The sequence below is a fragment of the Gopherus evgoodei genome, chromosome 1, assembly GCF_007399415.2.
Source record: "Gopherus evgoodei ecotype Sinaloan lineage chromosome 1, rGopEvg1_v1.p, whole genome shotgun sequence".
Lineage (NCBI taxonomy): Eukaryota > Metazoa > Chordata > Testudines > Testudinidae > Gopherus > Gopherus evgoodei.
In genome coordinates this window covers 353,944,488-353,961,657 of record NC_044322.1, presented here as the reverse complement: position 1 = coordinate 353,961,657, position 17,170 = coordinate 353,944,488, and the positions used below count along the sequence as shown (strand labels likewise).

Sequence of the window (17,170 nt, the reverse complement as noted above, 5' to 3'; positions counted from 1 at the left end):
CTCCTTTAATGGGCTGCTTTCCCCCCAGTGCCCACCATCTGGGTTAAAGAAGCCAATCAGAGCTGCTGAAGGAAGCAAGCTGAGCTGACACTATACTCACAGGAGGGGAGGGGAAGGAGGGAGCAGGAAGTCCAGCATCTCAGGGCTCCTCCACTCCCACCTCCCCTCCTGTGGTCTGAGAACGAGGGGATAAAGAGCCCCTGGAGCTGTCCCCCCCAACCCGGAAGTGGGAGAGAGGGCCCTGCTGTAGCTCCCCAAGGTCTGGAAAGGGTTGTGAAGAATCCTGGGAGGAGCAGAAGGGAAGTTGTGGGGGCAGGGGACAGAATTGATGATCTGGGGCCTGGGGTGCTGAGCAGATATGAGGGTGAGGGCTCCTGCAAATCACTTCACCCAATAAATAGGGGAGGGTGGGCAGCACCGATTGTCATACACACACTGGGGATGAGCAGAGAGAGCTCAACAACCTAAGGACAGGCCAAAAACCACAGTGTAATGTTTTTTTAATCTCAGGATTTTGCGGGGTCTGACTCATGATTTTTGAACCTTTGGGATTGGCACTACTGTGTGCATTCTGCTGAACTGCAAGTGATGATTCTCTGCTTTTTGTGTGTCACCCGTCTAAGAAAGGTGCTAGAAGCCCACCAGCTCCAACACTCCTCCCCATGAAGTTTAGTAGGGAGTGATGTGGGTGAAGACTATTGCAGCCCCCTACTCCATCCCCCTCCAGCTCTGCCAGGGCATTTCAGGAGAGTACTACAAACACGGGACTCTGAGTCAGGAAATCTGCATTTTACCTCTGGCTCTGTCACTGACTTGCTGGGTGAGCTTAGGAAAGTTACTTAACTTCTATCTCTGAACTTTGAATGTCCCCCTCGGTAAAGCGGGGATGGTTAACGTTTATTGAATCTACAGCGCACAGGAATGTTGTAACAATTAACGTCTTTGAGCTCTTTGAACGGAAGGAGCAATGATAACTATTGTAATGAATCGGCTAGTGTACACATTGTACCAATGCGACCCATTGGCTTTGATCTACTCAATTCTATGTCATAGGAGCAGTGAGGTTATTTGGTCCCTTCCACACTCCTTAACTTGAGCACTATCATTTTTCTCTTTCAAGTCTTATTCTTTTCATAAGTGACTCCTTATAGCAAGGATGGGCAAACTACGGCCTGGGGGCCACATCCGGCCCTTCAGATGTTTTAATATGGCCCTCGAGCTTGGGCCAGGGAGCAGGGTCTGGGGCTTGCCCCGTTCCGGTGCTCCAGTCAGGGAGTGGGGTTGGGGGCTTGCTCCGCACATGCCATGGCTCCACGCAGCTCCTGGAAGCAGCAGCATGTCCCCCCTCAGGCTCCTACACATAGGGGCAGCCAGGGGCTCCACACGCTGCCCTCACAGCTCCCATTGGCTGGGAACCATGGCCAATGGGAGCTCAGGAGTGGCACCTGCGGACGGGGCAGTGTGTGGAGCCACCTGGTCATGCTTCCACGTAGGAGACGGAGGGAGGACATGCCACTGCTTCCAGGAGCTGATTGAGGTAAGTGCCACCTGGAGCCTGCACCTCTGACCACCTCCCATGCCCCCACCTCCTGCCCCAGTCCTGATCCCCCTCTAGCCCTCCGAATCCCTCAGTCCCAGCCTGAAGCACCCTCCTGCACCCCCAACCCCCCATCCTCACCCCAGAGCCTGCATGCCCAGCCAGAGCCCTCACACACACACCTGCACCCCAACCCCCAGCCCCAACCTGGAGCCCCTTTCCACACTCTGGACTCCTAATTTCCAGCCCCACCCCAGAGCCCTCACCCCCTCCTGCACCCCAGCCCACATTTTTGTGAGCATTCATGGCCCCCCATACAATTTCCATACCTAGATATGGCCCTTGGGCCCAAAAGTTTGCCCATTCCTGCTTTATCGGATCCTGGTCTTTGACTAGTGCACAGAAAACTGGGGGGCAGGACTTCTGATTTTCTTCTATTCCCTATTCTGCTATCAAATCATGTGATCTCTGGAAAGCCACTGCATCTCCATGCTTCAGTTTCCCCCTCTGTACAAGCACAATACATAATCAGACTGCTGAGTAGCTGCCTCACAAAGTGGCTGTGAGTCTTAATTAAGATGTTTAAAGTTCCTTCAGAACTTCAGCTAGATGGTGCTAGAGACAGAAAATATTACTCCAATCTGCAAATTAAAACAAAATTTTCAGAAATTAGTATTTCTTCCCCACTGGTTCAGGATGATCAGCATCAGCCCCAAAACCGATCATTGCCCATTATCAAAAGGCCATTTAAGACAATTTACTGATGCAGACTTAGACCTAAATCCCCAGCTCCCATAAAATCAGAATGTGACAGATCCAGCAGTTTTGCTGAGGGTATAAAGAACTGCAGAACTCTATTCTAAAGAGGGAAGAGTAATTCCTTCTGCATGAATGCTGCCCACTGATGAAGAGTGACCTGAACAACATCCTCCCTGACACATTAAGCATCTGCAAAATAATGGTTCCAAATCCTGTACAGCAGTGATTCTCAAACTTTTGTAGTGGTGACCCCTTTCACACAGCAAGCCTCTGAGTGCAACCCCCGCCCCCTTATAAATTAAAACTACTTTTTAACACCATTATAAATACTGGAGGCAAAACAGGTTTTGGGGTGGAGGCTGATAGCTCGCAGCCCCCCACATAATAACCTCATGACCCCCGAGGGGTCTTGACCCCCCAGTTTGAGAACCCCCCTGGTGTACTGGGCATATTAAGAAGGTCACTGGTGCTTTGGGAGCCTGCATAACAGCATCCCACCAGTGGCTGGGGCTGGAAGGAATCATTAGGTCCGGTTCCCCATTGTCCTGCTCTCCTGCATGGTCACGTACAGCTGTGCACAGCGAGTGCTGCCGAGTCAGCATGGGGATGGCTTTGCACTGAGGGGCAGGGCACGGCGGCACCAGGCTGCGAGTGTGAGTAGAGCAGAGGGAGCACAACAGCCCCCGGTTCTCTGTGCAGGCAGAGGGAGCAGCCTGGTGTGGGTGACCGGGTGGAGGAGCAGCATTTCCCCGGCTCGTTTCCCTGCACAGCCCCGCCAGCCTAGAGGTCAGCAAAGAGCCAGAAAGGCGCCAGCAATTGCACAGCAACTCCTCCCCCCAGCGAGCAATGGCTGCCAGCCTGAGAGTATGGAGGCTGAAGCCCTCCCGGATCCTGCGCTGCTCCGTTGCCTCTGGGTTCAGCAGCGGCGCCACAGCTGGATCGGGGCAGCAGCCACAGCTGGAGAAACTCACCAGCACTCGGCAGCAGGATGGCATCAGGTGAGGCTGCGCTGCACCCGTGAGAGCTGCTGAGCAAAGGGTCAAACAGAACCGACCAGCGCTGGGACTTCAGAGTCGTCCCCACTCTCCCCAGTGCCCTCATGGGGCATTCCGGTTGTGGGACTGTGTATACAACCCAGGCCCCAACACGAGGGGTGTGTCACGCACTGGACCCCACCCCCAACTCGCCCGTAATAGCAAAAGGCGTTGAAATGCTGATGGATTTCCCTGACATGCAGAGTTTTCTATGCAGTTAATCTTCATAATTCTGGGTTTCTGGTGTCAGTGATTTAATGGGACAAAGCCAGCTTTTGTGGGGGACCTGCATAGATTTGGCAATGGAATGAGTGAGTGTAACTGAAAGGTGGATGGGGTACAGTTCAAGGCCAGTATGATAATCAAAACCGAGGGGAATCATTTTTTAAAAGTGCTTTTAAAAATAAGGACATAAAATAGTTTACAGGAGCAGAGGTGAGGCCTTCCTATGTGTCTGTTACTCTGTTCAGTCCCTGGCTTAATAATTTTGACAGCACATTTGCACTTCTAAATTTTCCTTGTGGTATAGAAAATCCTGAATACACCGTCCGTGGTGTGCATGGAGCTGTCTGACCTATGAAGAGCCAGGAGCCTCCCGCCACAGAGATTTACCAATCAAAGGGTTTGTCTACACTGGCAGTTTATGGTGCCAGTGTAGACAAGGGTGTGAAAAAACACCTCCTGAGCACAGCAAGTGTCAGCGCTGTAAAGTGCCAGTGTAAACAGTGCACGAGTGCTGTAAAATACACCTCTCACGGAGGTGGTCTTTTTAGGGTCCTGGAAGAGCTCTCTCTCCCAGAGCTCTGCCATGACTACACAATCCACGTTAAAGCGCTGTCAGTGTTTCTCAAATGCAGCTACCAGGGGCTTTTCTTGCAGCCACACCCTCCTGCACTGTGATGTAAGGGAGAAGTGGCAAAGTAGTGGCACCTCCTGGGTGCTTCTGGAGGCACCACCTGTGTGTTGGTTGCTGGATCCGCCAACAGGGGTTGGGCCCTGTGCCTCTCCAGAGACACCTGGGGCACAACACTGGAGGAGCAGCTGGTGAGTTAACCACCATCCCAGGAGTGGTGGGGCTCAGGCTTTGAGCTTCAGCCCTGGTGCGTTGGTGTGGCAGGCTCTGGCCACGGGGCTTTGGGCTCCAGCCCTGGGCTCTGGCTGCGCAGCCGTGGGGCTCCAGGCTCCAGCCCCCTGCTGCCTCCCCCGGCCATCCACCTACCACCCCCATTGCCCCTAACCCCCGCTGCCTCCCCTGACCCTACCCCATCCAGTGTTCAATTTGTCCCACGCTTGCCAGGGTTGAGTACGTCTGCTGTGAAAAGTGATATTTGTATGTCTGTTAATATCACTTTCACAGCAGACTGACTAGCTAGCAATAAATATATTACAATAATTTGGACATGCATATGTGCATATTTATTTGTTTTTCCTAAAGCTAACCAAATATTATAGGAAAAAATATGAGAGCGGCTATCAGCGAGTGCGGCCACCAAAAAATTTGTCCTGAGAACCACAGGGCTAGATCCTGCAGTTGCTTCTGTATGAACAGACCCTTGTGGCTGCCTGGAGCCCCATTGCCCAGAGCTCCCATGCTTATTCCCATCAAATGTAGTCCTGTTGACCTAAATGGGATTATTCACAGTCACAAGTGTTATGTCTGGTCTTAGGTGTGTGCTGGATTGGGCCCTAAACAGACACAGTGAGGTACAGGACATAACTGTGCCTTAGTCCCACAAAGTGTGTTGCTTGGAATTTTTAAATTAAATTTTGTATTTTTGAGGGGGGTGGAGAAAGGGTTCCTGCCTTCACTTTATGAAATTGTCATGCTCTTACCCTTTGCCACCATAAGGGAGAAGTAATCATAGAATAAACATGACTTTTGTCTGTTCCCAGATCAACACATCTGGTATGTATAAGTAAACTCTGTAACCAGTCCATATCTGATACAGAGGAACACGACAGCCTCCCATCAGGCAACCAAGTTGTCAAGAAACGCTTTCTGCTGGCAAGTTTAAAACCGGATTCTGCTGTAAATTCTTTAGCAGAGGGATAATCTTTTTGTTACGTGATTGTACAGTGCCTAGCACAATGGGGTCCTGAGCACTGATGAGGTCTCATGGCTCTACTGCAATACAAATAAATAATATTAAATGAAATAACAACTTTCAAGTGCCCAGCCTTATTTTGACCAAAGCTTTGATTCCAGAAACAGTCTAAGAGATTGTATTTTGTTTGACTGGATCATGACCAATTTGTTATTAAAATCTTTACAGACACGTTATCTTGAATAACCCTAAGAAAAGAAATGCTCTGTCACTCTCTATGCTGAAGTGTCTCCGCAATGATATTTTGCATGATATCGAAAGCCAGGCTCTCAGAGTCATCATCATTTCAGGTACTTCCTTGACCTCAGGGGGAAATAAAGGTTGGGAAAAAAGCTGGGTTAACTGCTATGTTCTACAATGCCATATACCTAGTAGTGGTTTGGACAGTGTTAGAGCTGGGCAAATAATGGATGTTTTGGTTCACTGTCAGTTTCAAATTTGCAGAGTTAGGGCCATTGTTTACCTAGCTGTAAATTTGGAACAATACTTACTCAAACTTCGTTAGGTGTTTTCGATGAACATCGTTACAGATCCGGAGATCCAGCAAAGACTTACATATATGTAGGGTTTCTATTTTTCAGGGCTTATTAATTTCATTTTTAGGGGGTTATTTTTAGCAATTTTTAAATTTTATGTAGCTGTAGATGGAACAGTCTTCCAGGGGAGCAGTGGGGGCAAAAAAATCTAACTTGTTTCAAGACTGAGCTTGATAAGCTTATGAAGGGCATGGTATGATGAGGGTATATGGCCCATCTCTCCAATGGCGGGTGATGGGACACTAGATGGGGAGGGCTTTGAGTTACTACAGAGAATTCTTTCCCAGGTTTTTGACTAGTGGGTCTCACCCACATGTTGAGTGCTAACTGGTCACCATTTTTGGAGTCAGAAGGAATTTTTCCCCAGGACAGACTGGCAGAGACCCTGGTGTCAAGTATCAGAGGGTAGCCGTGTTAGTCTGGATCTGTAAAAGCAGCAAAGAATCCTGTGGCACCTTATAGACTAACAGACGTTTTGGAGCATGAGCTTTCATGGGTGAATACCCACTTCCTCAGATGCATGTGGAAGAGACCCTGGGGTTTTTTCACCTTCCTTTGCAGTGTGAGTCACAGGTCATGTACTGGTTTGAACGAGTGTAAATGGTGGATTCTCTGTAACATGTAGTTCTCAAATCTCAAAACCTCAGCCAGAGGTTATGGGCGTATTACAGGAATGTGGGGAGGTGATATTCTGTGGCCTGCAATGTGCTGGAGGTCAGACTACATGATCATGATGGTCCCTTTTGGCCTTAAAATCGATGAGTCCAAAAATCAGGGATGTTGGAGTTTTCTCTTTCTATACACTGTAATGAGCAACCTCTTCATAATGTTCCCCGGTGTACATCAGTCTAGTACTGTTTCGAACCACACTATGCTAAAGCACACTAGGGAGCCTTTAGTGCCCACCAGCAGGGTCTGCACAGACCAGTTAATGCGCAATACATTAGTGTGCTTTAGAAATCACCCCCTCATAGTCTGCATTACTGCTCTGTGTAGACAAGTCCTTAAATACAAGTAACCATTTCCAGGGTTTATTTGATAAACACTATTTTTTTTTTTATTATATCATGTTTTATTGGTTAAGACCTAAAATCAGAGGTCCTACATGTACGCTTAATTTTACACACTGTGAGCAATACCTTCTAAGTGACCTGAGAGAGTACAACCCACACCGTGTGAAGCTAAGCGTATGCATAAATCCATGCAGGGTCTGGCCCTGCTCTGTAAGTGCAATAATAAGTACTGATGATAGTAATAACTAAACTTTTCTTCATTCAGTAAAAATAAAATCTACACTAGTGACAAACACTGCAGAAACCCTCTTGTAAGCTGCAGCATTTTGGACCGTTACTGCAATATATTTTTAAGGATTCATAAGTCCGATTGTTACTTTTCTTTTTTTAAAAAAATCAATTTTATATATAGGGATTTTTTTAACAGAATAAAACCTAGGTTACAATGACCATCGGGTTAAAGAAAATGCCTTTTTTTTTTTTTTAAGAGTTTACTGTTCAGAGGTGTTGAGCTCCCACAACTCCCATTGATTTCAGTGGCAATTCCAGAGGCTCATGTGCTTAATGTTGATATTGTGATCAGTGCCACAACATGTTGTTCAGAAGTTCAGTGGCTAGGACACAATACTGGGACTCAGAAGATGTGGATTCTGTTCCCAGGTCTATCACTAGCCGCCTTTGTACTCTTGCACAAGTCTCCAAACTTCACCTTTCCTCAGTTTCCCTATTTGTAAAAGGAAAGCTGACAAGCATGATAATGTTCTAAAAGTGACCAGCATTATATAAGAGCCGAATCTGATTATGTCCCTTTTTGATACTCATATAACCCCTATCACTATAGGTAAAGTTGATGAGCATGGTATAAGAACTGGCATAAAACAGTAATATCTGAGCACTTCCAGAGCATATAAAATAGAAAAAAAAACAATAAATAATCTTTTTGTTCTTTTCTGGCCTATAGGAGCAATAGCTTGATGCGTTTATAATTCTTTTTAATTTTGTGTGCATGAGAGTGAGAGTTGGATTTTGTGTATATCTCTGTGGCTGAAGGGCCTATTGAGGGAAAGGCAGGTCAGAGAGATGAGTTTTCAGTTAGCTTTGAAAGTCCATGGTACTTTTTATCGCTTGCTATAATGAGCTTCATCATCTAGGTGCAGCCCCTGTGAAAATTCTGGCTCCTGTACACTCATGAGCTGCCCTTGGATGCTCCACAGAACAAAGGGTGAAACAAACAGGGGAAAATGACCAATTTTTTGAAATGTTATACTAATTTTTCAAAATTAAAAAAGTAAAAATTTTGTGAAATATTCAAAATATTTACTTTGGGGGATATTTTTTGTTTTAAATTTTTTTTTAATGAGAACTTTCAACCAGCTCTACTCCAGTTTCATTGTTCTAGTGGAATGCAGCTGATATGGAAGAGGAAGTGATCTCAGGCCAACTCCTGTGGGATAGTTTTTCATGACCTAGCAATGGAGTGGCCCATAGGCTACTGTGTTTTGTATAAATAGGAGCTTTTTAAGGGCATGTGTGTGGCTTTTTCCCAGACATAATTAGTTACAACAATCTGGCACAAAGGGAACAACTGCATGGCCAGGGCTGTGTCTGTCTGCAGGGATGGGACACAGTCTTTGCAGTTGGACATGGATGTTTTTTGGTGCCTGGCTACATAAGTATCCATTAGCAATGAAAAGCTCTAAAGAATCCCAAAACTGCCGACCAACTTACCTTGAGGGCAAATGCCCTCCATAGAGAGGATACTTCCTTCTTCCTACCACTATTACCTTGCTGTGGCCAGGATTCAGCATTCATCTAGGTGCAGATTTCTAGTAAGCATTGAGAGATCGCGGGGGGGGGGGGAGGTAGTACTGTTTGTGTTGGACATAAAGGGGGATATATATTTGGGTGTATTCTGCATACTGCTGGCACTTCAGTCTGTGCCGTCACACCAGTCTTCCCAACCACATCATGTAGTTAAAGGATCCCAGGAAGAGAAGAGAGAGGGAGAGAACTGAGCCATCTGGGACTCAACAGATGAAAGTTTTGGAGGTGGAGCAACCATTGCCCACAACAACCACCTGAGAAAAAAGACAGCTCTTGTCTGTTGCCCTCCTGAACAACCTGGCACCAAAATCCTGATCTTTATTTAGCGTGGGTGAAATATTAACCAGAGGCTGCTGAGTGCTGTGTAAACAGGAGAGAACCATGTTAATCAGCCTAAGAACAGAGCAGCTCCCCCACATACTGGGTAGGAACTGTTGTTTATGTTGCACTGAATAACTATTTTGTGGTGTTTTCTGAGAAGCTGGGCAGAGCCCTGTAAAACCCCATCGCTTCCTATTGACTGAGGTAGGAAACTGCTAAACACAGGGGGCCAAATACTACCCCCATCCCAAGGAAAAGCCAACAGGATGAAGGAAAAAATTTCAAAAATTCTGTGGGTGTGACCTGACGTTATTTTTGAGGGGCTGCAGCCTCCTGACTTCACAGAGCTTGAGGATCCTTAGAGATACATGGTTCGGTCCTCACCCATCACCAGGCATTCAGAGAGCCAGCCCCACTATGCTTTTCCCTTGCCTCCCACACTGCCCAGCCCCCCTCGCTCAGGAGCAGTGCATTTGGTATACTACCTTCTCTCCGAGCTGAGGAGGGGGTGTCACTACTGCAAGAAGCAGCACTAACTCCCCTCTGGATTTCTCCTAGGAGACCTAAGTTGCTCGGTAGCATTTCACACACAGCAGTAATATTAATAAGGTGAACATGTGGCCTGTCGTGATTTGTCACGATACAGGTACCAGGGCCGGCTCTAGGCACCAGCTGAGGAAGCGGACGCTTGGGGTGGCCAATACAAAGGGGTGGCTCTCCGTTCGCTATTAGGGCGGCATGTCCAGGGCTTTGGCGGGAATTCAGCGGCAGGTCTCTCAGTCTCTCTCTTCCTCTTTGAGCTGCCGCCAAAGTGCCGCCAATCAGCACTTTTTTTTTTTACTTCTTCTTCTTTTCTCGCCACTTAGGGCGGCAGAAAACCTGGAGCCGGCCCTGGCAGGTACCTCCTGCCTTGAACCAATCCGTAGTGCTTCTGTACAATTAAGAAGTTGTCATGTTTTCACCCCAGAGGTGGCTGCATTTCAGCAGCTTAAGAGATCCCTTTGTATGGCTTGTATATCAATTTAAGATTCTAAGGTGCCTTGGATGACTTTGAGATGAAATATATTTGAGCTATGTGCATGTAAATTCTTATGATGTCTGCCATTTTGTGCTTCTCCTAGATGACCAGTTGTCATGGCTTGCACTAAGTTACACAAGAGGTGCTCAGTAGCAAGTGATGTGAGATCACTGGTTGCATGTCACTGGGTTCTTACAAGGGGAGGCAAAGGGAAGCTGAAAATGAAAGCTCATGGGCTTCCTCTACAGATGTGTCCTTACAATGCCCATTAGAGTCAATGGGGCTTGTGTGACTAAATGCTCTACAGCAGTATGTACAATGGCAGTTGAAATCTTGATCTAAAAAACAGGAGCCAACATTTTGTGATGTTTTTGCAAAGTACCCCTCCCACCCCCATTTTTGGGGTATCTCTGCTTCGGGCATATAGGACTTGCATTGTCATCAGCCCAAGATGCTAGATTCATTCAGATCAGTGACGTTTAAAGCTTTCTCTACATTTTATTGCATGCTTTGCAGCAGAAGGACCTGTATTTTCCGCTGGCCATGATTTAAAGGAATTGTCTAGTGAACAGGACACGAAGCACCATATTGAAGTATTTGAGACCTGTGCTGAGGTAAGCTAGGGTGCTGGTTTTGCATTAATGCCAATAAAGAGGTCTTGGCGTTTCAGTGAGTCCACTATTACAGTGAGGAGCTAAATGGAGCAATGAAAAAAGTTTAAGGGAGAGAACGTGGTGGTCTAGTGGTTAGAGCAGAGCTTGGCGCTCTAGACTCCTGACTCTGCCACTGATTTACTCTCTGATCTTGGACAAGTTATTTCCTCTCATCATTTTCCAAATTCAAACAGAAGTAGAAGGATTACATATGATTAAAGGCTTGTATCTGCAATATGCAAATGCGCTAAACTAGGTATAATTGTTGCATGTTCCTTTAAATCTTTTTAATATTTGATCCATGTGTCATCACTGCATGAGTCTTGCACTCTGCACAAATATGGATCAATTCCTTATCTGTTTCATAGGCATAATACTCCTAACCTACCTTGCATCAATTAGGATCCGTTGTCCTATTCCAAAACCTAGTTGATCTGCTGAAACCAATAGGGACAAATGGTTAATTTACTGATATTTGTTAAAAGTTCTGAGAACCTCAGAGAAAGTTGCTGTGTAAGTGCCAGGTACCATTAGACATACTGATAACACCCATGGATTTGCCTGTTTTGTATTAGTAAGATAAATGTTTAATTTAAGGCCGATTTTTTTCTCCTTTCAGTTGAAGACAGGGGTGGCTTGAGGTTGAGTTCATGGGTTCAGTTGCACCCACAGAAATCATGAAACTAAGGGTGCAAAACCAGGAAAACATGATGGGGAGGCAGCCAGGCTGAACCTGAGTGGCACTGTGACCCTGTGTGCAAGATTTCAACACCTAGAGTGAGGAGCCAGCCCCAGCTCCGCAGGACAGGAGCAGCTGCTTCAGGGTGAGTGAGGGGATGGTCTCGCTCTCCAGCCCCTGCCTCTCAGGGCCTCCCCTCAGCACCAGACTGGGATTAAGGTTGCAGTGCTAGGAAGGAAGAGGCTGCTGCAGGTGGCCAGTGTCCCCTCAGCTGTTTAGTATTGTGCACCCATTGAATCAGAGCCGGCTACACTTACCCCGGTTGAAGATAGTCATGTGTTATTCATACAAGCTTGTGCCTAATCCCCATCTGAGCAATGTCCTGCCATGCTGACAATGGGCAACTTGAGCAAACAGCCACTGGCTCATGGAAAAGAGAAGCTCAACATAAAACTTGTTCTACTGTCATATAGAGTGGAATCAAGAGTTGACAATTTTCTCCACTTTAACACCAAAGGAAATTAAACTGTCCTGTGTGTATAATTAATTTCAGTTATCAGCAGTTCCAGCTGTAATCAGCAGGCGGGTTGGAATAGAATGGCTCAAATATTTCATTCTTTGGGGTTCTTGATGTAGCAAGGTAGGCTTAGATTTAATAAAGAAAAATATAGGAGGATTAGCAGACTATAGTGTAAAAAGCTAAGTTAGTGCATAAGTTTTATACAGAATCAGGGCCTTAGTGTATGACAAGTGTAATAATTTAGCCATGAGTGTAAGGAACAAATAATGCACCATGCTTCAGATAAATATTCCTGGGACCATGAAAATGATAAAGAAGGTTCAAGAGGAAATGAAATGCCAGGGACTAAAATAAATAAGATCTGAACTTTTTTTCCAAAGGGAATATCTTGCACTTCTGTAGCCACATCTATCTGAGGATCTTAAAGAGATTGAAAAGTACTAATCAAATCTCTCTTTATCCCTGTGTGGCAGAGAAGTCTGATTGGTAAATAGCTACATCTTAAATGTGGGAAAACCAAGGAAGTTAAGTGACATACCCAGTGTAGTGTGGTCTGGTGAATAAAGCACTGGATTAGGGGCTCAGGTGACATTAGTTCTAGTCCTGGCTCTGCTAGTGGCCTGCTGCATGCCCTTGGGCAGATCACTTCATCTCTGCCTCAGTTTTTCTATCTGTAAAATGGAGATAATACTGAATTCCTTTGGAACACACTTTGAAATCTATTGATGAAAAGCACTGTTTAGAAGCTACGTATTATTATCCCACACAAAACTCTGATACATTTTGGAGTAGAAACTAGCTCTCCTGACATGTTTAAACACAAGAAAACAAATGCGGTATTTTTCTTTAAAAGGATGTTTTGAAGAAAGTACCTGCAGATGTGATTACTGTACACAAACAGATTCCTTGCCTAGTTCCATGTCTCAAGAAGTGCTGAACACTAGTTTTTAAACAATAGCACAATAATTGAGATAAAGGTAGAGCTAATGCAAAACTGAATTTGGAGATTTCAGCCAAGGTGTGGTATGATTAAGCAGAAGTGATTTCCCCCCACAAGAAGAGAGTGAAGAAACCAGCTGAATTTTGTCATCTGGTCACAGTGTGCTGATGTGAGTTGTTTATCTAAGTAATCATGGTAACACTTAGCAGGTAAATAGCACCTTTTATCTGCAGAGCTCAAACATGGGTAAGTATCATTATACAGACGGATCGGTACCACAAAAGTGTCTTGCCTCAGCTCTGTGTAATACTCTTTGGGTGTAGAGACTGTCTTTTATTGTATGTTCATTCAGCACCCAGCACATGGGACACTGTGCTACCATATTACGGATAATAATCAGTGAAGATAATTATTGTATCTGTAATAACGTCTTCAAGTCCTGGATTATGGGAACATGTTGCACCTACGTATCTGTGACCTCTGACCACTTCCTTTTGCACATACAGGTCATGACTCTGCTCCAAAAACTCCCCGTACCAGTGATTGCCAAGGTAAATGGCTTGGCTACGGCAGCAGGCTGCCAGCTGGTGGCGAGCTGTGACATTGCAGTAGCGAGTGAGAAATCCAGGTTTGCTACACCTGGAGTCAACATCGGGCTGTTCTGTTCCACACCAGCTGTGGCCGTGGGAAGAGCCCTTTCTAGAAAGGTAGGCTGTGTTCAAGAGAGAACTGCTCTCTCTGGTGCCTGGAAGTAGACCCCGTATTTACATGCTCTAGCTCCGATCCATGCACCTTCTTCACTCAGCACTTCATAGTGAAAAACATTCCACTGCCAAAAGCAACTTTAGAAAAAAACATTGGTCTGAGAGGGGGCTGGGAAGTCCAAGAATAGTGTAGACGTTACCTGTATTCCAGGACAGCAGCTCATCTACCTCCCTGATCCCAAGCAGCAGGTTCCCACAGCAGCAGCAGATCAGCACAGTAGCACTTCTCCCTCCTGCCAGTAAATTCTTTCCTTTAGACAATGATGCTTCCCCCTGCTGAGAGACCCCTCCAAGTGCAGGATACCAATCCCATTAGGTATCCATTCCTGCCAAGCACTGACATTTCAATGCCAGCATGATCTGCTTAGCTCTTTTTTAAATAGCATCTATGACCCTCCTTTATCTCCTCCCCATTTCTTTCCTGATGACTGTGAGTATGGGCCTCACTCACTACATAAGGAATACGATGCACTTCACAAAGCCTTGTTTGGGTCGTGCAACCTCAGGTGCCAGTCCTCATACTGTATCCATCTGGGACGAAGCTTTCCAGTGGGGATCTGCTCAAGTGCAAGGGTCCTCCTGTGCAGGTCAGATTGCAGGAAAGGGACCTTAACCCTTAATTTCCTGGCTCTGATGCCATCATCTTGAAATCTAGTCCATTTTCTATTGAGTGAGTTAGAATGGTTTGACACTACAGCTGCTCCTGGATCATCCTTCCAATATTTCTGATGGTACAATTCCATGTACAAATATGTGTCACTGTATTTTTTTAATGTGCAGGTGCTCCCATATCAGATTTAAAAGCATCATTGTTGCAACTGTTAGAACTTCTGTGCTTACATCTTATCAAATGAAATGTGTCTGAGATGCTTCTATTTCTAGCTACTGAAGCAAAGACGATAACAAAGGTAGTTAGACCTCATGCTTCATGATATCAGCTGATTGCCCCTATGGGCAGCAAGGCAATTTTCTTCCCATATTTAGCACTGTACAATTAGCCAAGTATATTATGGATTTTTTCCCTCTCATTTAAAGCATCAGACACAGGTCACTGCAGGAAGCAGGATAAAGAAATAGATGTAGCCATGATCTAACATGAGCAACCAGGAGTCTAATTAAAAACACACACAAAACTAAAACTAAGGCCAACATTTTCAAAAACTACCCACTGATTTGGCATGCCTTCATTTTTATTCTATTTTACTTTTTGTGTGCCCAATTTAAAGCACCAACACGGGCCTGTGTTTTAGAAAATGCTAAGTGCCCACGCCTCCCCTTGGCTTCAGTTGGAATCGTGGGGGTTCAGCACTTCTTGGTATCAGGATCAGATGACTCAAGTTGGCACCTTAAATCTGTGAGCACTTCTGAAACTTTTTTGCCTCTGGATTCAACCCTGCTCCCATTGAAGCCCATGAGAATTTTGCCAGTGACTTCAGAGGTGAACAAGATTGGGCCTTATGTTTCCATTTTAATTGCTGACATAAACCAAAGCAAGTTGAACTGGCTGAGTATGATTTATTTTTTCTGTCCAGGTTGCATTAGAGATGCTGTTCACAGGAGAGCCTATTTCTGCCCACGATGCATTACTGCATGGACTTCTCAGCAGGGTGGTACCAGAAGACAAACTGGAAGAGGAGACCATGAAAATTGCACACAAGATATGTGAAACCAGCCGATCTGTTGTGGCACTGGGGAAAGCCACCTTTTACAAACAGATGGCACTGGACCTTGATGCTGCCTACAGAATGACCTCCCAGGTCATGGTGGACAATCTGACCTTGAAAGATGGACAGGAAGGAATAGAGGCCTTTATTCAGAAACGCAAGCCTACCTGGTCACATAGTGTGAACACAGCTTGCAAATGAGTATGCTCAGCTTAGCTAACTCACACCAGTGTCTTCTCTGTGAAAGTCCCAGGGACTGTATTTTTGGAGTTACTGAAAACTGTATTTCACTTCTTTATTGTGTAGCCCTTATGAGAGTGATGGCCACTGGCAATGGTGATGAGGAAAGTATGTTCAGCTCGAACTATGGGCAGGTCCTTGGATGGTGTAAATTGGCATAGCACTGGTAAAAGTCACTGGAACTATGTTGGTTTACACCAGCTGAGGATCTGGTCTTCTGCCATTAAGAGGCAACAATATTGCACAGCTATTGGATGGTGTGTCCAGGGTTCAGCAGGGAGAGTGCCTCTAAGCAAAGATACTTTGTTCCTAACAGTGAAGTTCTGTGCTACTTTGTTTGCTTCCCCAGGTTTTGCATAGTTAATTAATGCAGTTGCTAAATCTCATGGCTTTCTTTCTTCCAAATGTTGGGATGGAGAATGCCATCCCCACTCTCCTTTTTTCCCCATCTGTAAATATTTGGCAATGTTTGCCCCATTTACCATATACATCGATTTGCTAAATTTACTATATTTAGCTCTCCTATTCCCCTTTTAGTTTATAGTTCATTTATATCAGGAGCGTGATTTTCCATGCATAATGCATTTTCCAATAGCTATATGTGGTAATTTCTTTTAGGTCTTTCTTTTCTCTTCATTCTTTTGTACACAGTTCAATCCTGTTGACATGAGGCATTTTTGGGTTCTCCCTCCCACCCACATGTTGTCCACTGAATTCCCAGCATTCTGCATATATTTGTTTAGGGTTTTCATCTTCCCTGTTTCCTATAACTTTTGCCCAAACGCTTTAGTTCAATAACGTCAATCAACGCTAAAGGCACTTCACCAGCAGCTATTTGTATTATACACAATAGTGTTGTGATGAAGGCACCACATGTAATGCATAATGTATGAACTTGGATTGCGTCTAGCTTTCTTTAGATTGTTTGCGATGCTGAAATAAATACTTGGCATTGGTACTCAGTATTTGGTCTTGTTAATGCTCTATAATGCATTGCCATTGCTTTCTTTTGTGCTTCTCGGGTGGATCCAGAAATACTTTAAAATAAATTGTTTACCTTTACATTTATCTACACTATTTTCAATATGGTCCTTCCTTGTTAGCTTCCTATCAAATGTCACATCCAGGAATTTATAGCTTTTAAATATACCTATTTGCTGTCCATACAGAGACAATTAATCTTTTTAATTTTCTTTTTAGTGAATATCATTCCTTTCATTTTGAGAATTGAAAATTCAAAGCCCCACATTTCCCCATTCGGCATTTTTCCTAAGTGCTTCATTAATTTGTTTCTCACCTATTTCTTGGTTTCAGTTTTTAGCCCATATGGTGTGATCATCTGAAAACCAGGATGTACCTATTCCTGCACTCATCCTTTTGGGGAGATTGTTTATCATTACATTGAGTAAGCTACAGCTGATAACACTTCCCTGCCGACTGCCATTTATGATTGTGTATATATGCTAAAGTAGGCTTTTCCTACTCTGATCTGCATAGTTTTTTACTTAAGAAATCCTTTATCCACCTATATATTTTTCCTTTTATGCCAGTGGATGATATTGT

General features: G+C 45.0%; 1 protein-coding gene across 3 annotated transcripts in view; it reads left to right on the top strand.

Moving 5' to 3' along the window:
• ECHDC3 (enoyl-CoA hydratase domain containing 3) overlaps positions 1-16,570 on the top strand; it is a 55,688-nt gene extending 39,118 nt beyond the window's left edge. The window contains exons 1-5 of one of the 3 annotated variants that reach the window (XM_030569659.1): positions 2,783-3,294; positions 5,604-5,725; positions 10,667-10,761; positions 13,446-13,646; positions 15,236-16,570. In XM_030569659.1, the coding sequence (XP_030425519.1) occupies positions 3,143-3,294; positions 5,604-5,725; positions 10,667-10,761; positions 13,446-13,646; positions 15,236-15,568 (903 nt within the window). In that variant the 5' untranslated portion in view covers positions 2,783-3,142 and the 3' untranslated portion in view covers positions 15,569-16,570. Of the gene's footprint in view, positions 1-2,782; positions 3,295-5,603; positions 5,726-10,663; positions 10,762-13,445; positions 13,647-15,235 lie in introns of those variants that run through there. The other 2 variants (XM_030569577.1, XM_030569491.1) reach the window with 2 other exon arrangements.
• The last annotated feature ends 600 nt before the right edge of the window (positions 16,571-17,170 follow it).